Raw genomic sequence first — 27,927 nt, 5'->3', positions numbered from 1 at the left:
TGGTGCTAAAACTGTTGTTCCCCAAAGCAGTCATGATGAATAGCGAAGATCTGTGTATGTATAGCTCTCGTTTTCTTTGACGGCCCATCACTGAGGCAGTGAATGACTGAGCTCTTCAGCTGCCAGTGCTGGTGTTAAGTATCACTGCGGCAATGCTTTCTCCAGCTCAGAAAGGCAAGCTTATACAGTAGAGGGGATCAATCTATTCTGTTTGGGCAGAGAAGCACTCTACCACCCTGCAAACCCTGTTTGGAGACCTGGACAACCCGTCAGTGCCATGGTAATTTTTGGCAGGGGATTAGGCTTTATAGTAGACTTTGATGACCACTTTATGATGGCATTTCTGGGAGGTTTGGTAAGAGCCACAGTTATCTTCCACCTTAGCCAGGTGGAACAAAGTCACAGCAGCTGTATTTCCAAATCAGAGGAATGAGCACTGGGCCTTAGTATTCAGTAGAAGGTGCAGCATTTGTATTAATAGATAAATACCCGTTAGAAGGGTGTGGGATGAATACACCGGAGTGCACATTTTTGATAGATGCTATCACTCCAGAGAAGCATGCCATCCACTCGGGCAGAGATTTTTCAGAATAGAGAGGGCTATGGGTGAAGCAATCATGGGTAATCTTATGAGACAGATGCTACTTGGACCGAGCCTTAAAGAACTAAGCTGGCTCCATAAGCAAAGGACACTGTGTAAAAAGATGATGAGTGGAGAGGCTGTCTGCGAGAACATAAATCAAGGAAGAAACCCCAAAACTACACATTACCGCACATGTGCATTAGCACTCCACTAACATTCATTTCGGCTAATCAGGTAGGACATGTAGCATGTTTCTTTTTTCTCCCTCCCATGGGGAAACAGAGCAATAAATATTAGTTTTCAGATCATTTTTCTAGTTAACTCCTACTCAGATTGGCCTCACCACGTGTCATTGTAACCCTTTTCACTCTCTTTATCTTTGCCACTTCCATTTTCATTTCGATAATCTTCATTTTCCCCATTTTCCTGCCCTTTCGTAGCCCAGGAGGAATCCAAATTGGTCTAGGAAGGGAAGGAGGGGTTAGGGAAACAAAATGGGAAAGTAAGTTTTCAAAGACATGGCTCAAAGGTGATTAAAAGGTTTTTGTTTAGCTTTGGAAATATTTCTTTGGAGAATTAATAGTGGGTCTACTTATGTAATTTACAATTATTAACTTGAATGATGTTGATTTCATCAGTATTTCGTCCTCCCTCCACAGTAACTGCAGTAGCACACCCCAGGCGTCCTGGTGAGCACTCTCACCTGTATTTGGATACATTAAGCCATAGCAGTCTCCTCTCAGCAGGTGTGTGGGCCAGTACAGGGTCTCCTCTGGCTTGGGCTGCTAGTTGCATGTAAGGTGTCCTGTCCAAAAAGGGACAAAAGACGTTTTTGTTTAAGTACAAGAAAGTGATAGAAAAGTCCAAAATTATTGCACAACATGAGGAACTTCACGTAGTGTTAGAAAAGTGAAATGAACAAATTGGCTTACTAAATTAGAACATTTTTATAAGTTGTCATCTTCAAAACCATAACAGAAACTTGCCAGTTGTATCAGATTTGATAAGAAAGTTACCAGTCCTATAGAAAGGACCCTGAAAGGGGTGGGGCAGGGGGGTGTTCGAGACATGGCCTTAGGGAAGGCATCTCTGTAAAAAATATTGAAATCCTATGAGAAGTAACTGAAAACTTGAATTGGAAATGCATTATCCATGTCATCACACCACAGTGGGGAGGTGGTGTGGTGGGTAAACTGGGGAGGATAATGAGATGGAAAGAAATATAAGGCGACAGCAGAAGCTGCAGTATCAAGCAGGGCAGTAATATTGGGGGGACTTCATAACCTCGGATTAGATCAGCAGAGTGCTTTACTAGGATGAAAGAAAGTAGCAAATGTTTAGATATAAAACAGAATTGGGGGGACCGCACAATGGGGAGACTGGACAATGGTGTGGTAGTAAAGTAGATGCTCTTCAAGGCAGACCCTCATGAGAAGGTTGCTAGTTGGCGTCCCTGATTATGCCGGGCTCACGCATGCTGTGGTCTAGGTTGGCAGAGGCTAGAAGAGGCTGTGTCTCTTTCTCTCTTTCTCACTCTTGGAATAAATAAATTAAAATGAAATTTCAAGGCAATCAGGTGCCTATAAGAATGGAAAATTCCACAACTGATCACATAGATCAACAGAAACCACTCGGGAAATGTTTGTGAAAATGAGAAACCGCAATCCCTGCCAAAATCAGTTATGTCCCCATTAAGTTTGTTGTTACTGTTGGGTTTTTTTTTTTGAGATTTTTTTGCTACAGGGTGTGTGCATTTGCCAGAGAGACAGAAAGCAAGAAGTACTCCTCAGGAGGGATGGCCATGCTGCAATCCCTTCTCCATTCTCCTTTTGGGATTTAGGGCACATATGCATGCACACACATCTGGTGTGAGTTTCAAGCTACCAGGTCTGGGACTTGAACCATGGTTGGCCAGGTGAGAGTCTAGCACCTTAGACACCATGCCACCTGCTGGCTCCCCCCAGTTAAGTTTTTTAGAAGAGAGTCACAACACTCACGTAGGAGAACTCTGAGAGTGCTTCCTGTGTACTAAATATTTGAGGATGCCAGGGACCTGGAAGAGTGTTTCCTAACTGGGTAATTTGCAGAGGGTCTGGATTTGCATCATTTCACTTATCCTCCTGATAACGTTCTGAGTTAAGTGGAACAAAGATGATCATCTCAATGTTTCAAGAGAGGAAACAGATTTGTTGCAATTAGCGTCTTGTCAAAGGTGCTACGGCCACTGTTGACAGAGCCACGATGTAAGTCCAAGTTCACTTTTCATTTACTGGCACTGAGCAGATTAAGATAGGATAAGAGCTATAGGGTAAGAGGCTCAGGCAGCTCCAGAATATTTGCTTGGAAGCCCACAGTTTAAATTTATCTCGCTAGTTATAGGTTAGGGTATACTTATTATTATTTTTTTTTTTGGAGAGATTTTCACTGTAGGGCGCGTGCGCTCGCCAGACAGACAGAGAGAGACATAGAGACAGAAAGCGAGAAATCACCCCCCAGGGGGGATGGTCATGCCGCAATCCCTTCTCCTCCATTCTCCTCTCGGGATCTTGGGCACGCACGCACACACGCCCGGCGTGAGTTTTAAGCCACCGGGTCCAGGACACAAACCGCGGTCGACTACGTGGGAGTCCAGCGACATAGCCATTACGCTAACTGCTGGTTCCCTAGGGTATACTTATTATACTCGGTCTCTTTCTACAACCTAGAGAGCTAATCATTCTGTATAAAGTTATGTTTTCTTATTTAATATTGATTTTTTATTCTACACATTCAATCACTATACAACACTTAGCTTGTGAAGTGATGATTTAAACATTTTAAACATAGAATGAGACCAGTTTTATAAAATAAATAATTTGTATGTATAAACAAAAGAGACTTAGTACTACTAAGTTACAGACTTTAAGTGAATTTTTTTCTGTATTAGTATTTTTCAAATTTTCTACAAGCATATATATCTTCTATAATCATAACTATGTCAATATATGTATATATGTGTCTGTTATATATAAACATATATGTATATATTTATGAAAAATAGTCTTTCATTACAAAATCTTTTGGTTCTTTTAAAAATGAAGCTATAAATCTGTTGTACAATTTAGAAGAAAGAACTACCACTCCAACCCCAGACAACTGCATGTAATCTTTTGACATCACATCTTGATCTGTGTTTTTTTCTAAGTTAAATAGAGGTTCACAGCTCTTGGTTATTTTTAAAGCAGATTTGGGGTAGAATTCTGACTCGGCTACTTATAGAAGTATTTACATAACTTTTGGAGATTGTGAAGCACGAATGATATTGAACACTGTACCCTATTGGCCCCAGGTTAGTGGCTTCAGGGCCTTTGCTTCAGCACCCCTCTGGAAGTCAGGGCCCTTACTGGGCAGCCTGTGCCTGACTAGAGGAAGCTGCACTTCCTGTAGTTTACCACTTGGTGGTGCCTTTTGACATCTCCAGCCTGATAGTTTAGGTTTTGTCCTTTGGATCTTTTTTTTTTTTTTTTTTTTTTTTTTTTTTTTTTTTTTTTTTTTTTTTTTTTTTTTTCATTTTGAGAATTAAGACCATTCCCCTACTTCTTCCCAATTTCTCTTTTTTCATTAGAGAATTTAGGGAGGAAGGTAACAGCACCTAATTTCACTAGCTCTAATGTTCAAAATGATTATTAGTCAATATATCTTTTGGAGATGAAAAAAACAAAAGTTTTAGTTCTGTCCAAAGTGTTAGGAGGGGGTAAGGGGTAGGTAGTGTGTTACGTTTTGCCCTTTAGTAAATTTATTATGTTGGAACATTAGTCATCCTGTGGAATTAAGTGAATTTTCCACCAATCAAGCTGAAAAAACTCCCATTTTTGATAAAACCCCGAAGTCCAGCTGATGCATGGCAGAGATTGTTTGTGTTTGAAACATATGTTTAAAAAAAAAAAAAAAAAAAGAATCCTCAACCACAAATACATCAGCATTTCAAAGGTTTCCAAAATGTTTGATTCATCACTGCTTTAGCCCCTGAAATTTCACAATATGTTCCTCAAAAATCAAGATAATTAGGAAAGGGAAAAGTTTTAATTTATAGGATTTTCTAATGTGTTTCTTAGTTCCTTACACAGCTGCCATCTTATCTGAATTATACTGACTTTAAACACTAGCAGTTCTGGTTATCCTCACACACACGCACCACTGCAAGTACAAGTCGAATATAAAAACACATATGAAGAATCTCATTTGAACTGGGTCTTATTTTGAATGGTATTGTGTCTCCCTGGGCTCTATTTGAAATGGCACCTGTACTAAATATTGATGTGGCCTTAGCATCCTCCTACCTTGATCTTTTTAAGGCTCTGCTTTAGCTCTATTTATTTTATGAAGCAGGGTTGTCTGCTGACTTACAACTGTGAACTTCTGTATATCGGAAGACTAGTATGCCATGGGGTAAATCACTTAGTCTTTCTTTGTTTCCATTTTTCTCCCCACTTGACCAAGGAAGACTCTTTATTTTCTTTTTGGAGATTTTTTTTTCCCTATGAAGAATCCACTAAATAATGTATAAGATCCGAAGGTGGTGTTTTTAGGGGGACGAAGGCGGAGCAGTTCCTTTGAAAGGGGAAAATGGCTCATTGTTGAAACACAGGATGAGATTCTGATTCTAATTTGTTCTCTTTGAACCTAATGGCACATGTTCCTCACCGTAACATGAGGTCCTTATGGTATTTCCTCTAACCAAATTTTTTCTTTATAAGGCTAGCTCTATTGAAGAAAGACACCCCTTCCCATAGATCTAAAGCTAAATTTTATAAATTGAGACAAAGAAATGACCATCTAATATCTTGGTCATAGAGATTTGCTGTAATGTTCAATCTCCAAATGCCGTATGACACTTGACCACCAATTGCCCATTAGAATCAACTTTCTCTTTCCATTTACTCAATCTTGGTGACTGACTATCATTTGAATCCACCTGGATTTTGAAAGAGAAAATTCCATCTTTACCTAATGGTGCATTAATGCATTATTTCCTTCAACAAGCAATTATCAAGTCTCTTCTTTGTGCCAAGCATTGTGTTGGGGATACCAAGATAGATAAGGCCTGCCATGCTTTGGGAGAAACATCCGTGTGTGTAACTCATGCAAGCTACATGTAGAGAGATAAATATAGAGGGGGGAGAAGAAGTGGAAAGAATGAAAGATGGGAAGGAGGGAAGAAGGAAGGAAGGGAGGGAGGGTATGGGTAGTATTATCATGAAGGTAGGAACAGAGTGTTAAAACATATTGACAAGTTAATAACAAGTTAGTGAGTCTGCTCTAAACTCCTAGGAATTCCTCTCCCGAATTGGAATAGAACATCTTTTAACTCAGTCGAGGGAACATGATTTTTCCCAAGGCCATCAAACTTGTAGTAAAAGAGCCACAGATCACAACTCAGGAGCTTGACTTTTGAATCTTTTTCATTTTTGTGCCCAAGTGCCTCATAAGAGACAAATGGCCTCCATGGCCAGTTATTAATACCTACATTGCAGTCAAAAATGAAAATGTAGAATTTGCATTTTGATGACAATTTTCTGTTCTATTACTTGTGTTTCTAATTGTGTATAGACAAACAGCATTTTTGCTTACAAGCCAGAGTGTGACTTGATAGAGAAAGCAGGAACTTTAGACGTAGCCAAAGGAAGGAAGATAAGGAGAAACCTGACCTGCATTGAGCAGCCAGACACAGTGTTCAGACACCTTGCCCTCTGCTGTTGCCCCTAGTCCTTTTACTGGCCTTGTCAGGTCCCTGGTACTCTCATTTTACAGATGAAGGGACCGGGACAAAGGATGTGACCACCTGAAATCTTACGCTTATTGGTCTGGACAGGCCCACTCATCCTGTAGTCTAGCCAGAACTTCTGCTACACACTCCTCCCACCCACGTTTGTGACACTGCACACTGCACACGCACACTGCTCCTGGGGGGCATGGCTCAGTGGGATCCATTGCACTTGTTTCCTGGTTGCGGAGGGTTTCCCTCGTTCAATAGTGAGCATCTGAGGCTGACATGGTGCATTCTTGGCTCACTTCAGACTCCTTATTCTATAAGAAGGTACTCACAGTGACCAGTGACTGTGCAAGAACTAGGTTCAAACTCAGTTCTCTTATGAATCTCAAATATCTCTTCAATCCTCTGAAAAGGCAACAAGAATAGACAAAATGTAAACATAAAATTGCCTTCAATTCCATGACCTGGTGGTCAAGGCAGCTAGATCCCACAAGGTTGACCGTGCTGTTTGAGTCCCAAACCCAGTGACTTGAGAAACATGCTGGGCCATGGGACCAGCAGTTAGCGTAATGGCTATGTCGCTGGACTCCCATGTAGTTGAACACGGTTGGAGTCCTGGACCTGGTGGCTTAAACTCACGCTGGGTGCAGGTGCGTGCGTGCCCAAGATCCCGACAGGAGAATGGAGGAGAAGGGATTGCGGGGGGGGATTTCTCACTTTCTGTCTTTCTGTCTTCCTCTGTCTGTCTGGTGAGCGCACGGGCCCTGTAGCAAAAAAAATCTCAAAAAAAAGAAAAAAAAAAAAGAAGAAAAAACATGCTGGCCTATATCTGTGTGCCCAAACTCCCAAAAGGAGGGAGAGATGGAGAAGAAGAGATTGCAGCATGACCATTCCCTACGAGGTGTGCTTTCTCCTCTTCCTCTCTCTCTCTTTCTCTGATGAGCACATGTGATCTCTAGAAAAAAAAAATCTATTTTAGTTTATAGAATGAGTCGGGTGAGAGGTCGCTGGAAGTAGTTGAGAAAATTGAGAATTAACTTGTTTATGTCTCCATCCTTCTATCCATTTTTTGGTTCTGTTGATTCTGGCACTGATAGCTGTGGTGAGTCTCTGGGGACAGCCTAACAGGCTTGGCACCTAGGGCATATGTCTGTTGAGAAGTAGGAGAAGACAGGCTCATGTCCAGACTTGGCTGTCAGGTGAGATGTGTTGGTTAACTAGGACCCGGTTTCATTTATGCCTGTCAACAAAGGCACAGCCAAACTCAAGATGGGGAGGGCATGGCACACACAGTGAAATGCAGCAATGACATCTGTCTACCACATATTAACTGTGCATAGCCTAGCGTTTTGTCTTATTTTTACTAAATACATGTATTTTTTTAACTCCTCTGAAGTATGTGCTTTCTCAGAGAGTTTTAGAGGGTCTGTAGTCAGTCATAAAAAACATCTGTTCAAATAGCCTTTTTCCATTCTTACCTACAATATCAAATCGGTGTTTTATTTTAGTTTGTTTTGATTTTAGAGAGATTTTTGTTCTAGGGCACGTGCACTCACCAGAAAGACAGAGAGATAGAAAGCAAGAAATCAACCCCAAGGCGGATGGTCATACTGCAGTCCCTTCTCCTCCGTTCTCCTCTCAGGACTTTGGGCACGCATACATATGCACCCGGCATGAGTTTTAAGCCACCAAGTCTGGAACTAGAACCCTGGTCAGCTACATGGGAGTCCATTACACCATCTGCTGGTCCCAATCAGTGTGTTCTTAATACTTGCACTTGCAAAATTTCTGGACGTTTGGCCACAGTGATGAGGCTGTTGTGGAGCAGTTGGCTGCCTGTCTTAGAGTGGAAGGACCACGGGTGGGAGGAGGAGCTGGCAGAGCTCCTGCAGTGCCTCTGCCGGCCCTCTCCAGACCTCCCCTGCTTATCTCAGACTTCGCATAGCAGGGTGGGTAAGGGATAGAATTGCATTCGAGATTGTATTTGCTTTTGTTTAGTGAAGCCAAAAGCCTTAATATCATTTTATGAACTCAATGTAAATGACAACTGACATGCGGAAGATTTTAAGAGCACCATAAGCATCTTTACAGTCATGGGGGAGGGAGGGGGTGCAGAAAGAGTATATGTGTGTGCGCGTGTGTGTGCGTGTGTGTGTGTTCTTCAGATTGAATGTAATCAATGTCTCCACCCTTTCAAAAAGAAAGAAAGAAAAAAAAAGACTAGAGCTGATTAGAAGAAGAAAAAGACTAACTTGAGGCACAAAAATCTGTCTGCTTGCCAGATCCTGGAGTTAAAAAAAAAAAATTGAGTATTGGGCTGAAAAGACACCGACCAGCCGTTGGAGTTCTATGGTTGAACACTCTCAAGATCTCGCACTCCTGTATTTCATTTAAAAAATGGCTCCCCGAAGTGTACACTGACTTCAATTTTGAATAAAATTTAGCACTCACATTTATAGCCCCTTTGAAAACCAAGGGTTTATTTATATCATATAAACCTGAACAGATTCTTAATTACATTAGCCCTGCTGCACGTGGAGAATCTGAATTCAAAAAACAACAATAACAAAAAACAACAATAACCCAACTAAAATTAGTTTCCATATAGGCTTTTCCATGTGTTTTGGAGGCTTTCATAACAGCCATATTTTATATTAAAATCCTGCCATATTGTAGTTTCAATTTAAATTCAATGCTCCCCAGAAGGAATTTTAGTATATTTAGTATAAAAGCCCTAAAAGAGGCTTTTTTATTTTCCTATTCTCTTCAAAGCTTGGTTCTATTGAGAGAGATGTTGGTTCCTTCCAGTGGTCTACCAACCTGTGCAAGGAACTCTTCTCTTTCTTGCAGTGAGCATAAAAGGAAAAGGTCTGATTGAACTAGGGTGAGTCTTTCTTCTTAAGAAGAGTTAAGGTCTGGGGCATTTTTAATGTTTTAATCTCTGTTTAAGAGGTTTCTGTTACGAGGGGAAAATTGATAACATTTTTACCTCAGCAAACTGCCAGCAAACCGGCTCTGCTCTATCCCACATTTAGAGTGATTTATATTCTCCATGGCAATGTACTGTAACCTCAGAGTGATACCACTGTGGTGCAGATTGACTGCATTCCAAATGCTGGAGTCACATACATAATGTTTTTACTTTTAAATAATATTCAGACACCAGAATAAATACCATATGTGCACTGATGCTGGTTACAATGGAACCTTGTCATTTCTTGTGAGGGAGAACATTCTTTGTTTCTGATTCCTGTTTGAAATAAGTATGCAAAAGATAAATATGTACATTGACAGCATTCTGAGAAGGCTTTGGTCACGACACAGCTGAGGTCGTAGCTACGATTCCTTGAGAGGTAGTATTTAAAAATATTGCGGCACGTTGCCACCATCCCTTGTTGACACACGCGAAGGTGAGGATTGTTATCTGCATTCTCAGTGCAAGGTATGGCCTTGTATTCTCTATCTGCGGTGTACTGTCGTTAAAGCACATCTGCTGAAGAAAAATGGCCGCCGTGAGCACTGATCGTGGAACAGTGAGAATGACATGCTGATGACACTGTAACAGGAAGAGTAACGCACACGATAATGGGGAAGAATGAATGGATCAATTGGAAGGCCATAATTCAGTGTGAGGAGTGGTGTCAGCTGATGCTACAAAAGTAGAATTTAGATGGCCTGACAGCATCAAAATGCAGATAATCAATCTCTCCACATCCACTTTTTCCCACATCACGTTGAAGATTTAAAAGTTTCATAAAGTTTAGAAATACCTCCTAAGTCATGTATTTTCAGATTTTTGTTTTTATCCGTCTTGGTTGGAATTCTAATCCACTTAGACATATTTTTTTAAAGTAGACATGGTAGAATGCCTTTCATATTTGTACATCTGTAACGAGCTCCACCAGGTCATTCCACATTTGCTTCTTGAGGAAGCATTTCAGTCCAGGTTTGCATTATTACCATTGGGTGAACCATGTTGAATTAGTGCTTATAACATTTTTATAATATTTTGTAGATGATGAAACCCTGGGCACTGATATTAATGGCTTTTCTACCCTCTGCACCTTTATCCCCACCCAGTTTTGTGAGAATTGTCCAGAATATATAGTGTGAGATTAACCTGTAATACGTCGTAATGTATCTCTGACATTCTGTCTGGCACATGACTCAGAGTTTAGGCAAGTCTCATCTCCTATGTAGGAGTGTTCCTTATTATAAAAATGCTCAAAGTTCCTTTTTGAAGTTGGAAAGCTATGAAACAAATACTGAACCTCTTACATCTTCTCTCTCCTTTTCAGCTTTTCGGATGATTCCTTATCCCTTGGAAAAAGGGCACCTATTTTACCCTTACCCAATTTGTACAGAAACAGCAGACCGAGAGCTGCTTCCATGTAAGTTTCACCCATAGTGCTGTCTTCAACCAGTGAGGGTGACAGGACTAAAGATGGGGAAGAGGTGGGGATGACACACGTTTTTATACTGTTCCCTGTCTACTACTTTTCTTCCAACCCTTGTCCTCGTTGGAAGTGTATGTGTTAAAGTGAACCATGTGAGGGGGGTTGGCTTATTGTCTCTCCAGATCTCTCCAGATTGTCAAAAGGAAAGATGCCAAAAAGATGGAACTTTAGATGAAGGGGCATCGTGTACTGATGGGCCTGATCACTGAGACCCCTAGTTTAGGACTGGTCTGTTACGGAGGCTTCCATGGGGGGCCTGCCACTTTTGAGGTATAGTCTGCACAGATTGGTGTTTGTACAGCCAGTGCTGATGGCAGAGGGAGCACAGATGAGTCATGGAGCAGGGAGCAGCACCAGGATGCTCTGGCATGGCTGCCAAAGGCAGAGCAGGAGGGCAGTCGTGCTCTGTGGTGATGCAATGCCCTTGGCCCGAGGGCTTTCCCGTGAGCAGCTCATGATTGCAGGGGGGAGCTGGCAGAGCATGTGCTGAGCACACGTGCAGCCTCAGCACTGTATGAAAGCACACAGGAGGAGTCTTGCCCTCGAGTGCCTTACAAGCTAAAAGACTGATGGCCCGTGCTGAATGTGGAGAGGATTATTTTGGTTTACTGTGACCCAGCATTATTTTGACAATTCCGATTAAATGGTTATTATCAAGTCATACTGTGTACAAGGATCATGTCCAGGCTCTTCATGTGTCCTGGACTTAGGACAGATTTTTTTCTCCTCCAGATAATAAGATCCAAAATTTGTCTATTCTCTCCTCCCTGTTCTCTCTGCTGCCACAACCTCCCTCTCACCAGCCCCACTTATATCAACCTCTCGTAGCTAGAACACAATTAAATACTTGCCCCAGAGGAATAGTGGGACATTAGAACCCTGGGTGCATAATAAATTTCCAAGCCCTGGCATTACTGGGCCCATCATAAACCTCCAACATGGTGGGATCCAGGAGCAAGAGTGAATGGCTGTCGTCAGACTCAGGTGGTGGGAGCCTCATGTATTTCTTGCTAGCCAGACTCAGTACGAGATTTGGCATTTGGGCAGTGGGAGAGCTTGATGATGTTTCCCTCCTTGTCTCAGTTGCATTGTAAAAGGGGCTGGTGCCTCACAGGACACTGGGTTTGAGTCTAGGTATCCCCTCTCCGGACCCACAGTTTACGTTTTGACTCCCCTTTTGGGGAGATCCTTCCTAAAGTTCCAGTTATCTGGTAAGAAAGGCAGTTTTCTGAAAAGTACAATGTTTTTCAATGTCTTAATTGAGTCCAATTAAGTTTCCATGGGGATAGGTTAGCTACTAGAATAAGATTATAGTTCTTGGGAACCAGCAGTTAGTGTAATGGCTGTGTCACTGAACTCCCACGTGGTTGACCGCGGTTCGCATCCCGGACCCGGTGGCTTAAAACTCACTCCAGGCACATGTGCGTGCGTGCCCAAGATCCCGAGAGGAGAATGGAGGAGAGGGGATTGCGGCGTGACCATCCCCCCTGGGGGGTGATTTCTCGCTTTCTGTCTCTATGTCTCTCTCTGTCTGTCTGGCGAGCGCACGCGCCCTATGGCAAAAATCTCTCCAAAAAAAAAAAAAAAAGATTATAGTTCTTAAAAAAAGAATTTTATAGGAATAGCCTTCATAAGCCTGAAAGAGAGAATCCTGGCTCACATTTCTTTAATTGAATGAAGTGGTCCAAGTCTGTTCTTCCAAAAATCCTTTCTGGGTTGGGCGTTGATGTGAAAGATATGAAGAAGGTCAGTTTTTAAAAATGCTACCTCTGTTTTACCCACTGGAAGTACAGTTATCACCACATTAGGCCCTGAGCACACTTCCACCTCGTGTTTGAATCCTAGCAGGTTGACTTACCAGGGTTCAGGTGGGTGTGCTTATCTGGGCCTCAGCCCACCCCAGTGGTCTCCATTCTGTTTTCAGCAGTGTGGATTACTGTTTAGGGCTCTGAGTAACATGAGCTGAAGGTTTGGGAGAGGCCTTCAGATCTCGTAACCCCGCAGGAAAAGGACCACGTGGGCCCTTGTGGTCAGGGTGTCAAGATTGCTCACACTGTCGCACAGCCCTCTGCCCCGGATACTGGCCAGTTGACTCTCTCCCCTCTGTGTGAGTCTGCCCGACCTCTCAGGACCACAGACGCGGCAATCCAGTCACTGGCAGCCACAGAAGGAACAGAAAGGAGTCCGTTCACTTGGCTTGTCATCTTACCCCTTTTTGTTTTGTCCTAAACCCAATGTTTAAGTTTAAAACGCCTGAAATGCACTGTAAAGAACACCAGTTGCTGTTATTTTTATTTGTTTGTTATTGGTGATTGCTGGATGCCTATTTACCCTCTTGAGTCTCCTACAGTTATGCCAGATAACCCTAGCAACCTTGACCCTCTCGCTCACTCACTGGCAGGTTGAATAGGCCAGCGTGTGAGGTCCTAGTGGAACATCTGTCAGGCAGCACCCTCAACTGACACGCTTAGAGTGCGCCAGGAGAAAATACAAGATAAGCTAATGTCACTTCATTGTAATGATTCTTAAAATACAGGAAGGTGAAACTGTAGACAGGGGATTTTTTTTTTTTTCTCAGCATACTTGATTTTCTGGATTTTGTACAATGAACATTTGTTTCATAATTTGAATAAAGCCTTGTTGTTTCATTTGTGTTTGCTTTAGAGAATGGAACACTACACTATAGATTAGGCATAGATGGTGCTACCATCCCCACCCATAAATGTGGGACCCTGAGTTAGCCCACCATGCCTCTAGCTAGTGCTAAAGGTCAGAGAAGCAGACAGGCAGCCAAAGACTGAGTCAGATCCTGACTATGGCCTGTCGAGGGGTCCACCAGCCTTTAGACCCTTCCCAAATACAAAAGTCAGTCCCATTATCCAGATAGTCCCTGCAAATGCATTTCATTCCAGCCCTAACGTTTCCCTTTTGGTCTTCTTCACAGCTTTCCATGAAGTCTCAGTTTACCCAAAGAAGGAGCTCCCCTTCTTTATTCTCTTCACTGCTGGATTGTGTTCCTTCACAGCCATGCTGGCCCTCCTGACACATCAGTTCCCGGAACTTATGGGGGTCTTCGCAAAAGCGGTGAGTGTTTGCCAAGGGGAACGGACAGAGAAAGTCAAGGGTGCTAGCATAAGTGAAGCAGGGACTGTCGTGCAGAAATGATGGGAGCCCATAGAGATCATGTGCTCACTGTTTCATTTTCATTATCATTAGTAGAATCAAAGGGTTTAAGGTCAAATGAAAAAGCATAGATTGTTAACACATGCCTTGCCACACTTCACAAAACAAATTCTCAACAGTTTCCAAAAATTGCAGGAGATCCACAAGCTGAAATAATTTGGGGGATCCTAGCAAATGAAAAATGTGTGGAAATTATAATATGTGTGTGTGTGTGTGTGTGTGTGTGTATAATCACATTATTTTTCATCTTTGGATATTGTGGGTCTATCCTTCATGTAGAATGAGATTTGCATTTTCAAAGATGACTTAAAACCTTTGTTTTTTTAAATAGCTACAAACCCTTGGCTGGGTAATGGGTAATGAACTAGGAGGGTAAAAAAAAAATTGTAGAATTAATACATGTACTGACATGACACTTAGGAATACGGAAATCCATTAAGAGTCTTTAAGGAGGGTTGTGGAGAGGTGCTTTAGTAAGAAAAACCATCTACATTGACAGCCATGAACTGCTGTTCCCTTGCTAAAACCTCCCACTTCCACCTGCACATGCAGTGAGAATAAGTATACTCATTTGCCACAGATGAGTTTAAAACTGAAGGAATAAGAAAAGGAGTACCAGTTGTACCCCCTGAAATTTCATTAACATAGATGTCAAGGGGGAATCAGAGAGCATGATTTCTAACTTGGCGAGGTTGATTGAATCCCTTTCCAGATGACTGACAGTTTCTGCTTGGCAGAGTTCAGGGACTGGATTTTCAAGAGTATTTTCATGTGTGTCAGAGATGAACTGGAAATCCCACCAGCACCTTAATCTCAGCATTTCCAAAACTGAATCCATCGCCCTCTTCTCCCTCTATTTCTGACTTCCACCAGTGGCCCTGCCATCCACCCAGTTACTCAAGCTGGAAACCCAGCAACCCTCCTGAGCTCCTTTCTCTCTCGCTCCCAGTATCCCATCTGTCTCAGCCTTTATAGCCTATGGATTCTCACCTCCTAAGCAGTGAGGCATTTGGTGAATATTGTTCACCTCTTCTTTCCCTCGTCCTCTCCCATCTCTTAGTCTCTCTTAGTCTAAGTCCTTGTTATTTCTTGCCTGGACTCCTACAACAGTCTTACCAGTCTCCTTGCTTCTAGTCTTTCTTTCCAACTAATAAAAGAATCATCTTCTCAATTGCAGACCTGAGCATGTCACTTCTCTGCTTCCGTTGCTCCCATGGTTTCCCACCCACGGTAGGATACAGTCCCAGTCCTAGAACATGGCGTTTAGGGCCTTTATGATCTGGCCTCTGCTTGCCTCCTCACCTCATCTCTCCCAGCCTTGCCCAGATACTTCGCTTTGATCATAGTGAATTATTTGCCATTCCTTGATGCACCAGGCTCTTACACACCTCAGTGCCTTTGCACGTGTCTTGGTTGTATGGAATGTTCCTCACCATGACGGCCTTTACTTGTCCACTCTAACACCTCTGCCGTATTTTTCAGCTTTGTTTACATTTCTCCCAGGTTGAGCTAGGGGGCTCTTCTCTATGATCTCACAGTCCTCCATGAATGCCTGCACCATCACGTTTATTATACTGCATTATGATTATTGAAAAATTGTCCCCTGCAGAATGTGAACTCCTTGAGAGCAGGACTGTCTTCCTTGTCTCTGTATCCCCAAGGCTTTGCATAATGCCTTGCACATAGTAGGTTTTTAATAAATGGTCATTAAATAAATAAATGATCGTGATCTCTACAGAAAGAATTAATGTAGAAACCAGATACAGCTTAGCATTTCTTGTCTTCTTTCATACTCATAATCATAGGATCTTAGGGTCTTAAATTACATTCAATAGCAACCCCGAGTGGAGGTCATCAGATGCATCCTGAGTACTTTTAGCAATGGGGAGCGTACCTGTTCAACACTGAAGCCTATGCCATTGTTGGATCATCAGAGCTCTTCCTTATGTTACTAATGCCTCCCTTTAATTTTTATTTATTCCTATTCTACACTAAGAGCATACATTAAACAGGTCTACTTCCTCTTGCAATTCTTAGAAAAGCCGCCTCTAGCCACCAACTGACTACTTTCTATTTCCCCTAGGCAGAATACCTTTAACTTCCTAAGTCTTCTGAGTGTGAATATTTCTAAACTCAGCATCACCTAAGTCGCCATGTTGGTTGTTCTTTAAAGACTTACACTAATGCTTTCTTCTTCCTAGCCAACCTCTGAGTAAAAGTAGCTACCAAAACTCTGAGTAGAGTATAACTTGGCAGAATTTTTTTCTTAAAGAATTTTATTTAATTAATTAATTTTTTTTTTGGAGAGGTTTTTGCCATAGGGCATGTGCACTCGCCAGAAAGACAGAGAGAGAGATAGAAAGCAAGAAATCACCCCCCCCGGGGGGATGATCACACAGCAATTCCTTCTCCTCCAGTTTCCTCTCGGGATCTTGGGCATGCATGCACATGCGCCCAGCGTGAGTTTAAGCCACCGGGTCCATTACTCGAACCGCGGCCAACTACATGGGAGTCCAGCAACATAGCCATTATGCCAACTGCTGGTCCCAATTTTATTTATTTATTTTTAATTCACCAAAGGGCACAGACACTCACCAGAGAGAGATATACACACAGAGATAGAGAGAAAGAGAGAAAATGAGGAAACAAGTCGCTAGTGAGAAAACAAGTTGCTAGGTCCGAGATTCAAACTGCAGTTGGCCATGTGGGAGTCCAGCACCTTAACCACCATGCCACCTGCTGGCCTCAAACTTGGTAGAATTCAAAATAAGACTGTATTTACAACATTAGACAATTACCGTTCCTCCTTTCTTTTTCTCTATTCATGATAGACCACATCCATGTGAGACAGAGAGAGAGAGAAGAGCACCCTCTTTAAGGTTTGGTCACACTGCAGTCTCCCTCCTCCTGTCCACCAGCCCAGGATCTATGGCACTCTTGCATTAGTCCAGCATGTCTCAGGTTGACCCAGTCAGGTAGTCAAACAATGGCTGACATGTGGGATCCAGCTTTGTTTGAGTACAACAGCTACCTCCGTACTATAGAGACAGTCCGATTCTTCCTGTTTCTCCCTTAACGTGTTTGAAAGCATATTTGTAAAGTGTGTCATTGGTTCAGTATTCTTCCTTACAGTAACTAATAGCACTTGGTGGGAGTTTTGGATCAGCACAGAGACTCTCAGCCTTTAGTGTTCATAGTATTCACCTGGCCCACTAGCAGAAATTCAGAGCCTCGAATGTTAACACCGAGGAATCTGATTGTTGTTGGTTTTTGTTGTTGTTGTTTAATTTGCTATAGTATACATGAACTTGATGGAGAGAGAGTGAGAGGGAAAGTGAGAAAGCACCCCCCCAGGGGATAGCCAGAGTGAAGTCCCTTCTCCTCCATTCTGGATTTTGGGTGCACGCTCACGCATACACACACACACATACACACACATACACGGTGTGTTTTTCAAAGCACCAGATCTGGGTCTCAAATTGTGCAGTTGGCCACTTGGAATTCAGCTGCCCCAACTACCACACCACCAGCTGGCCTAGAACCTGTATTTTTAAACAAAGATTCTGAGGGTGGGGTTTGGGGACCAGAATTTCCTTCCGAGGACACGGGTCTCAGGAAGGCTGCACTCTGAACAGTCATCTGTGCTGTGCAGTGTGCAGGCAGAGCTGCTCAGGTGCATGCTTGCCAGAATCAGTAGGTCCAACCTGGCTGTACCTTGAAAGCATCGAGGAACCTTAAACATTACTGACTCCTGCTCCCCTTCCCCAGGGACTGATGTCATCGCCCCAGGGTGTAGCATGGGCACCCGAGTTGGCAAGTGCTTCCCAGATGACTCAGGGGCACACGCAGGGCTGAAACACCCTGTGCTGAGTGAGATGCCCAATTGCCTGAGAGAGGCTTGAGAGGCACAGAATGATGAAGACTATGACTGAGTGTTCTCTAGGAAAAACTCTAGAATTGTACAGAAGCCTGTTCATTATGGATGTTAGATAAGAAGAGGCCACTCTCCTCATTTCAGGTTTCCAAAGGTTCAGTTTTGAATCTGGGAGCAAATTATTAAATACAATATAAATCTGTCTTTAGCATTCTTTTAATTTTATACTCTGCCAAGGTGCGGTGGTCAAGCTACCTGTAATTTTCAATTAGCAATAATCGCGCCTCGGATAAACCTCATTGGCTACGATACTGCCACTGCGCAAAGCTAAGCTACCTGTAATTTTCAAGTGTGGTTTAGGTAACTTTGCTTCTCAGCCTCATCACTTTCATCTTTCCCTTCATTAAGGTCTAGCAGTTTCCAAAACGTCTGGAGAGGCTTGGTGAGGAAGGGAGATGGATGGCCTGAATAAGACAAGCCCCATCGCCTGTCCTCCCCGGGCCCCTCCCGAAGCCCCCACTCTGCACCCTGCAGGTTATCACTGCTGCCCTATGGGCTGCCTGCATCCATTTGCAGCTTGTGAAATGATTTTCTCAGCCCTCTGCTGAGATAATGTCCCTGGGATAATGACTTGCAGTAGATGCCGAGAGATTGCACTGCCATCCCCAGGCCGCAACAGCTCAGCTTGGGGCTCTCCAGGCCGACTTGCCCCAGTGGAGTGTGAACCACTAGCAAATGATACTAGAAGGCTTCCCCTGGCTTTTCCCTGCTAATCTAATCTATCTCAATGACTTAGGACTAACTCTAGAATGTTTGGTTACCCAGATAAGGTTGCTCATATATATAAGTTATCGGTCCAAACTCAGCCCTCACCGTATGGGGGAGGGTCAGCACTCTGACCCCTCTACCCTCAAGGGCCCTGTCTTTCCTCCTTTGGTCTCTCTGCTTCCCTGAGACTGAGCCTCCTGACTTCTGACTCCCGCCTTCACTTACAGGCTCTTTGAAGTCTGATATTGATTACAGTGAAATGTCAATTGTCTGATTGCAGCGGGGCACCTGGAACTTATTGAGATAAGTAGGGGCGTCTTGAATGTTAAAGAAGCGTGTTGGGAGCAGTGACCTTCTTCTAAGTAATGGTGTTTCAGGAAAAGGAGGATCAGGCGATTGAAGTGTCACTCTCTCTTTTTTATTAGTTTAGTTGCTTTTTCTCACCACAAGACACTGATTGAATGATGGAGTATCTTGGTTAAAAGTTTGACTGTGTATCTGTGCCCTCTGGGCAGAAGTTTTGGACATTAAAATAGGCAGGCTGTTCCAGGGTTCCTGGTGTTGCCCATTCAGATTTAACTTTTTAGGTAATAAATTTCCCCTTTAAGGGAAACTACTGTTTTTTTTTTTTTTTTTCTTGTACATTGGTTGGATCTTTGGTCAAAAAGCATCAACTAATTTTCAAATATGTGAAGAAATATAATTGAGCATCCCAAGCAAAGTACGATGTTCTAAACTATTTTTTTAATACCTCTGAGATGAAAGCCTCTGGCCTTTATCTGCTTAGTGAATGAAAGGGCTGAGTGGCTTCAGGTGCTTCAGTCCATTGTCTGCTTCTTCCTTGTGACTGGAGGGCCAGGAGAAGGATGTGGGGAGGAATGCCAAGGAGGAAAGAGACTTAGAAAGAAAGAGCAGCCATCAACTGTGGTTCCATGAGAGAGTAAAATTAGGCTCTAGGAAAAAGTTCAGGGGATTTTTCCCAATTCTCCCAAGGATGGGACATCCTAGATGTCAGGGAGTGAAGCAAATCCTGACATAACAAGGGAGACACTGGGGTCTAATTTTCTTGTGGAACCTTGTTGAGAAGGGTGGGTGTAATCTAGGAAAGAAGGGACCGCCACCTCTTGCTGTGCAGTGTGGGCAGCGTGGGCTTCCAACAGGTGAAGCTCTCCTCTTGATCGTCACAGGCCTCACTTCCATGCTCTTACTCCCGGGCAGGTCCGTAACCAAGCAAAGCAGGCAGAAGAGGTCTTTATTTTGAGCCAACTTTGTACCATCATCTGTATTCATTCTGCAACTCAAGTCAGGGCTCCCCTGCATCCCCACATTTTAGCATATGGAATCACCCAGAATACAGACTGGAGTGATGCCTTGTATCCAATTATACCAAGCCACGCTAATATTCAGCAGTTCCTTCCCTACTCAGTCACACCTTCAGTGGTTTGAAGTCTGTTTTGGGTCAGGCGTTTAGGATATGACAGCTTACCCAGCAATATCACCTTGTTTATCGAACCCCATCTTCCAACACCTGTCAGATCTCTAGTTTATCCAGATTGCGTTATCACTTAGCTCCTCTTTATGGAGTTGAGTATTATAGGCAGATACTGTGGGTTATGGAGCCTTGAAAGTCTCTGATTGAAAACGTTTATGGAAATTTATATTATGAAAACTGTGCATGGATTTCAAAATCTTTTTGTACCAAAATAAACTCGTACTTACAAACTCCACAAACTTTTTAAAGTCTATATGTGTGTGATATACACATATATGTACACACAGAGACATATATAATTATACATGTATATTATGTGTATGTGTGTTAAATTTTATAATGTTGCCATGTTAGATTAGTATAATCAGTAGACTTGCACCATATTATCCTTAACATAACCGGGATCTTACAGACACTTTTGGATGGATCTTGGGTAGTAGCAGTTCATTCCTGGACCCCGATGCCTTCCCTCTGCATTCACAATTGGCATCTAGTCCAGCTCTACATGAGAAAGAGTAGGTGGTCCTCCCTGTACGTGAGCAGCTCATGTGTTTCTGTGCACTCAACTAAGGATAACTTTAGAAAGTTGTTAAAACTGCCATCAATCTTATACCCTCTTGAGGAGAGTCCCTTTCTACCTTTATGCAAGGTCTAGCGTAGTTGTCTATTTCTTAACTGGAAATCCAAGCTGACACTCAAGGCCATCCCCAGTTTTTTTTTTTGTTTGTTTTTTGTTTTTAAATGATGGAGAATATGTGCATGCACGCACTTATCAAAAAGAGAAAGCAACTTCAGCAGGGTCTTGTCATGCTGCAGTCTCCTTTCCCAGTCCTCGACCTCCTCGGGATCTTGGCCTAGCTTGTTTTTAGGCCTTGGTCAGCCCTGGGGCTTCTAGCACTACAGTCCCCCTCAGGCCAGGCCCCATCTCCTGCTCAGACCTGCTGCTTTCCTATTTCTGTTAATCCTGTTTACTGAGCCAGGAAGGCCTTCCCCGCATGTATTTCTGTCCTTACCATCTTTACTCCAGCTCTATCTTAGGATATTCTACATCCATTGAAGGCTATTTCAGTTGCCTCACATTAAAACTTTTTTCCCAGTCCTTTCAATAAAATGGGTTCTTTCCCTTTTCTGAATACTCCTGGTGCTTTATTTGAGCTTCTACCTGGATGGCTATTGTGGCTTTTCTGGTTATTACTTTGTTCTGTCCAGGCCTTGGTAGCCCCTGCCCACCTCCTGGGCTTTGAGCTTGCTCTCAGTAGGAGTTTTGTCCAAAACTCCTTTATATATTACCCAGCACTTAAATGCTTTACTAAGTAAATATATTGAATTATTGTGCAAGACAGTTTAAGAGTCCACTTCTTAGACGATCTTGAATTTTCTTATACAAATCTCAAACTTGATGATTCAGCCAGAATGTGATTTAGGCCTTTGCAGTGTATGTTCTAGTTATAAAACAAACAAAAACAAAAACAAAAACAAGGAAGGGAAATCTTCTGAGATCAGTGAACTTGGGAAGCGTGCCCACCAAACCTCTTCTTGAAGACAGTCGATCCAACATCTGACATACAGTGGGGGTCCTGATTTTACTTCACTAAATGCACTGTCCCTGACACTTGTTGACCTCAGAACTGTGTTCCCTCTGCACATGTACCCATACCCTGAGCTGTACTTCCATGAGAAATCCTTGGTGGTATAGACAAAGCTGTACTAAGAACCAGGGATTAGGAAAAAAAAAAAAAAGCCACAGTGCAAGAATCAGATGTTGAGCTCTAGCAACACAACCCTTTGCTTCTGAACAGACAGAGGGCAAGGACACCATCCAAACACCTTTCTCTTCCTGACTGGAATAGGCTTCTCCCCATATGCTGGGTGGTTTATGGAATGAGGCTGACTTTCACAGGGACTTAGGCAGAATGGATGTGAGATTGTGTATTGTGAGACTGAGACGAGGCACTTTGCTAAAAATGCACAGTTGGGACCAACAGTTACCATGATGGCTATGTTGCTGGACTCCCATGTAGTCGACCACAGTTCGAGTCCCAGACCCAGTGGCTTAAACTCACGCCAGGTGCATGTGCATGCATGCCCAAGATCCCGAAAGAAGAAAGAGAGCGAAGAGATTGTGGCATGGCCATCCCCCTTGGAGGGTGATTTCTCACTTTCTGTCTCTTTGTATCTTTCTGGTGGTCATACGTGCCCTATAGCAAAAACCTCTCAAAAATATTAAAAAATAACAAATATAAATGCACAGTTAATGAGCATTATTCTGTACGTGGAAAACAGAGAGGAATTTAGTAACTTAATAAAAGTGTTCCCCAAAATCTTCTCAGAGCCCCCTTCAACAGGGACATTCCCTCCAGGGAATAGCCAATGTGTGGCCCTCCCCAGGCTCCCCAGTGCACATGCCCAGCAGGTAGTTCAGACATGAGTATGGGTGGCTCAGGTGTTTGGGAGACAGCAGGATCCCCAAAACAAGCATATACAACAACGTTGACTTTTGAAAATTGCATGTTCTATCTAAAATGAGTTCTCCACCTAGATAGATAAACAAGTGGTCTACATTGTCACCATTTCTCAACTCTTCTGTCTTCTTGCTGCCCATCTGTCATTCATGTTGATGATGTGGGCAGCCAGCAGATCTCAAGGACTAGCAAGAAGAGCTTGGGACTGCAGATCAGCTGTCAGGGGACTGAGGGGCTGTCAGCAGACACTTCTCCCCTTATCTCAGAGTGCCAGGGGTGGGGGCTGGAATGCGGGTTAGACCCTCCAACCTGTAAACATAAAGATGAAATTGTAGCCTTGCAAGACTTCCGTAATGCGGAGACTTAAGACGCAAGCATGGATTGCAGAGGTTCATTTCACAGCCTTGAACCAGACCTCCCCTGACGTCTGTGTCTTTCTGGCTTCTTTGTAGTTCCTCAGCACTTTGTTTGCCCCCTTAAACTTTGTCATGGAGAAAGTGGAAAGCATCCTCCCGTCCAGCCTGTGGCACCAGCTGACGCGGATCTGAGAGCACCACCCATCTTCGCCTCATCTGGCTGGCTGTCACCAGCTCTTCCGTGCCAACTCCTCGTGGACCGCAAGAAAGCATGACTTTGAAAAAGGGAAGCCATTCCGAGATTTTAAAATGTTCATGGACTGTCTGTTCCATATTAAAAGCTGTTTTTGTTGTACAAAATTCATCAATGTTCAGTTCTATTTTATTTTGCCTTCAGAAAAGAAGAAAAAAGTAAAAAAATAAACTTTTGTGTATTGCAGCAACTAGTTGCGTCTTCCTGTGTCTTTCCACCCCGAAAGTGATGGTGTCCCCAGTAAATCTACGAGTTTCCATTTGTAATTTCCTAGGGACCCAGGTCTGCGGAACGCCACACATGGTTCCTCTGCTGATGGAACCAGCTCCTTAGGATTCCCTTCCAGGCTGTGCAGTAATGGGAGGTGGACTCTCCTTGGTTCTAATGTGCCATCTTTTTATCCCCAAACGGAGTGTCCTCGTAGGCCAAATGCACAAAACAAGCTTCCAAAATGAATGGCAAGACGCATGAATAGCAAGTCGTCCCAGTTCAGAGGCTCTACTTTTTGAATAGTATTCAGAACTATATTTCCAGGAATTGTTTTGTTTTTGCTGTTTGAAAACTTTTTCTGAGAGGAAGACGTCTGATGAGAAGCTACAGACCCAACAGTCTGTCGTAGAACCTGGCCGCTTGACTAACATTTGCCATTTTTAAAATGTGTTCTCATAGGCCATTTAACTTTTTTTTTTTATGTCATGTTTGCATTCCTGATGCTTCACTGTGAGCATTCTTCTGAGTATTTTAGTGATTTGAACCGAAATGGTCATGTGTTCTCACCACCTTTAAAAGCCTTCCACATGATTCATACCTAGCTGAGCATCTGGCTTTACTTAAGCAAAAGAAGAAAAATAAATAAACTGGAATCTTCTATCTGAAGTGAAAAGTACCTCCATTTAAAATCTCATTTTAGTGCTTAAAAAAAAAAGGAATGTTCTTTTTATAGTTTATTTTCCCTTTTATTTAGAATCCCAGATCTTTTCCCGCCAGTGTTAAAATAGGCAGCTTGTGAGGAAAGCACCCTACCACATCCCCTTCCCTGTTGGACTTCCAGAAAAGTCAAGTGGGCATGTAACATGTAGGTGCGCAAGGCCTTTTGGCAGACTTTGCCTTGCACCTACGTAGTGTGAAGCTCTTGGGGGTATAAGACTGGCCAGCGCTCTTAAAGAAATTGTCTGGAAAAGATGCACACCCCCATCTCTGCACCAGTGATGCTGCTCCTGGGGGCTGGGGCCGTGTCTGTCACCCTGACCTCTTCCCCTCTTCTTACCCCTACACAGCTCTTGACAGAGTGATACTCAAGTGACTTGTTGACTGAACAAGCACAATACGTGGTAGGTATGAATAACCTTTTATCCCTGTTCAGAGAAGAGAGATCAGTCCCAGTTGAGAAAGACCAAGGAAGGCTTAGAATGGTAATTTTGAGGTGGGAGAAAAAGTGATGATCTAATACAGCTCTTTGATTTAATGGATGAAGAAACCGAAGTCTAAGGAGTTGGGACTCCAGATTGTGATAAGTCTTGAATGAAAACTTTCGGAGCCTGTAAGCAACAGGAAGTAAAAATGGCCAAAAGCAAGTTGTTAGAAACCCCACTGCAGGCAATGCACAAAGACATTGAAAATCAGTGCTTAGTGAAATTCATAATTAGGGCTTTAGAGGAGTTTCGTGGAAATGTGAGGCAGAAGTTAAACTCTGAGGAGTAGAAAGAGGGAAAGGGAGAGATGCAGGTGGAAAAGAAAAATGGTGATAGAATAGAAACAGAGGGGCCAATAGAGATTGCTGAAGGAAATGAGTCCGTAGGCCAAGAGAGGGACAATCAGGTGAGGAGGAAGACATCTCTGAACTTGAGGGAAGCAAATGATGTGAACTTCCTACACCTTTTACTTTTTGACCCAGGAGAATGCCACCCAATGCTGTTTCTTCCATCCCTTCCTCAAGCTCTGCCTGGTTCTTGTGCTCACCCAAGGCTCACACCTGCAGTTCTGACCTCTCTGGGCCTGGATGCCAGGAAGGTTACTGTCTTCCTGTTAAGGGTTTTATGCAAATCCCCCTGTCCCATGCATGTCAGGCTGAAGTTTTTTTCTTTTCTTTCTTTTTAGAGAGGTTTTTGCTATATAGGGCACGTGCGTTCACCAGACAGAGACAGAGAGATAGAAAGCGAGAAATCACCCCCCTGGGGGGATGGCCACGCCACAATCCCTTCTCCTCCATTGTCCTCTCGGGATCTTGGGCGTGCACGCACACGTGCCTGGCATGAGTTTAAGCCACTGGGTCCAGGACTCGAGCCGCGGTTGACTACATGGGAGTCCAGGAACATAGCCATTACATTAACTGCTGGTCCCCAGGCTGAAGTTTTTAAGATGATCTTTTTTGCAGGGTTCTTGCCCAAGGTTCACATTCCTAACTCACTGGGGCGGCAACCTCTATCTGAGTTGCAGTCTCCCTTCTGCTTTCATGTCTACATGAAAGTGCATCAGAATCCATTCTGAGGGGCTCTCCTCTCTGAAGGCAGGCCAGTAGTGTCCTTTAGTCTAAAATTACATTTGTTAGCTGGAATACAAATGCACACATTCTAAATTAAGTATCAGAAATGGGGCAAGAAATAATACAGCATGACTAAGTGTGATGGTCCGTATGTTTGCTTGAATTAACTTCCTTCATACTTAGCAGGATCAAAGTCCTTCTGACTTTGAGAATTGGAAAAATCTCCATATTTGTATATGACCTGGAAGAATCAAACACTGAAATTATCTTCTCTTGCAGGATTAGATAAGATCCAGACATGAAACATCTGATTTTAGTGCTTTGTTAATGGTATATTTTGAGCATCTTTTTTACTATCTGTCCTGGTGATTGGTCTAACTTGTGTTCAGTCAATTGTATAGTTTTCAAGGAAATTACCATTTTGTTTAGATATTCAAGTGTATTCCCACACTGTAATGCACAAATGCAAAAATGCATCATGACTTTCCTGACAACCTAATATTAGATATTTAATACCTTCTGAATTTGTGGTTATTTATTTTCTCATTTCTATTGTGTATATTTTTGCTCTCTTTCACCCCTTTAAATGGCCTGACAAGATTTATCTATTTAGTCTTTCAAAAACCACATTTTTTATTTTCTCATGCATTCAACTACACTGTTTGGTATATATTATATTATTTTTGACTTTTATCTGTTTGCTCTTCCTAATTTTTCTCATTTAAAAAATTATAAAGTTTTCGATTTCCTTAGGTGGGTGCTTGGCTCACTTTTATTTTATTTTAAAAAGGAAGGTACTTAAAGCTATACAATTTTCTTTGAGTACAGTAGTCTCACCTCATGCATTTTGCTATGAAGTATTCTTTTCATTCTTTTCTAGAAATTTAGAACGTTCTCTTTGGGTTGCTTCTGATTTAGAAGTGGTTTAATGTTGATTGTATCCTATGCAAGGTAGGTGCTGTGCTGTATTAGCCAGGGTTTTGCAGAGCAAAAGAACCAATAGGATATTGACCACTGCCTCACCCCAAAATCCCCACCATGCACATCGAGCTTGCAGGCCAACTAGGCATGTGAGTACACACACACATACACGCATGCATGCTCACACACACACAGATGCATGCACGCTCACACATCCTCTACTGGTCTTCAAGCTGGAGACCCAGGAAAGCCTGCGGTGTGATTTAGTCTAAGTCTGAAGGCCTGAGAACTGGGGAGCCAATGAGGTAAATCTCAGTTGAAGGCCCGGAGATGACAAGGTGAGATGGGATTGAGATGAGATGAGATCCGATGACTGAGCTCAAGCAGACAGAAAAAACAAAACAAACAAACAAACAAAAAAAAAACAAGCAAAAAGGCACGGGGGCCGTGAATTCCTCCAAACTCTGCCTTTTGTTCTGTTCAGGCTCTCAACAGACTGATGCCAACCACACGGGAAGGAGTCTACTGAGTCCCCAGATCCAGATGTTAATCTCACCTGGGGACACCCCACAGACATACTCTGAAACATTGCTTAACGGGCACCCAGTGGCCCATTCAAATTACACACAGAACTAACCGGCAAGTGTGCAAAGCTCTCTGTGCGGGAGGGGCCGATGTCCTCCCCACTGAGCAATTACTGAGCCAGGAGCTGGGTTTGAACCCCTGAGCCCCTGTGCGCCAGCCACGGTGCAGCACTGCCAAGGATGCTCACCTGCCTATCTCCAGTACCCTGCCATTTAGCTCCTCTGGTTTGAACGGGCCCCCAAAATGCATGGGTGGGCCACAGGGCAGCATGCTGCTCTGCCATGCTGGAGACACGTCAGGACTGGTTTTCAGACCCCAGGCTGACCTGAAGCATACACATGTGATTCTTGTAGGCTGGAAGACATGAGGGCGGGGGCGGGGGGGCGCGATAGGACCCTGTCGAGGATGCCTCTCTCTCTTTCTCTCAGTAAGATAAATAAACTTTTAAAAAATCACATTTGTGACAGGATTCAGTGGAAACTTCATCTGACTTTGGGATTAAGAGGTGGAGCCTTTGGGAAGTGACTAGCGTTGGATCTGATTATCTGGGTGGACCCCCCCCACCCCCACCTGAAGACTGGTGAATTTATAAAGAGAAAGGTGAGGGACCCGCAGATGGCTTAATGGCTATGTCGCTGGACTCCCATGTCATCAACTGCGGTTCGAGTCCTGGACCCAGTGGCTTTAAACTCATGCCATAATCCAAGAGGAGAGTGGAGGAGAAGGGATTGCGGTGTGGCCATCCCCCCCGGGGGGTGA

The 27,927-nt window shown here is 43.2% G+C and overlaps 1 protein-coding gene and 1 pseudogene across 8 annotated transcripts in view; one reads left to right on the top strand and one right to left on the bottom strand.

The window, feature by feature from the left end:
* The window catches only part of ST7 (suppression of tumorigenicity 7), a 240,519-nt gene extending 217,149 nt beyond the window's left edge, over positions 1 to 23,370 (top strand). For 6 of the 8 annotated variants that reach the window (XM_006162373.3, XM_006162372.3, XM_014593213.2 and 3 more), the window contains 3 exons: positions 10,634 to 10,726; positions 13,737 to 13,876; positions 23,024 to 23,370. In XM_006162373.3, the coding sequence (XP_006162435.1) occupies positions 10,634 to 10,726; positions 13,737 to 13,876; positions 23,024 to 23,119 (329 nt within the window). In that variant the 3' untranslated portion in view covers positions 23,120 to 23,370. The remainder of the gene's footprint in view (positions 1 to 10,633; positions 10,727 to 13,736; positions 13,877 to 23,023) is intronic. The other 2 variants (XM_027765919.1, XM_027765920.1) reach the window with 1 other exon arrangement.
* On the bottom strand, positions 17,983 to 18,178 carry LOC114004749 (uncharacterized; annotated as a pseudogene).
* Positions 23,371 to 27,927: the final 4,557 nt, after the last annotated feature.

This window comes from Tupaia chinensis, unplaced genomic scaffold (assembly GCF_000334495.1).
Source record: "Tupaia chinensis unplaced genomic scaffold, TupChi_1.0 Scaffold139935_1, whole genome shotgun sequence".
NCBI classification, from domain to species: domain Eukaryota; kingdom Metazoa; phylum Chordata; class Mammalia; order Scandentia; family Tupaiidae; genus Tupaia; species Tupaia belangeri.
The sequence above is the reverse complement of the archived record's forward strand: the minus strand, read 5'-3'. Positions and strand labels throughout refer to the sequence as shown.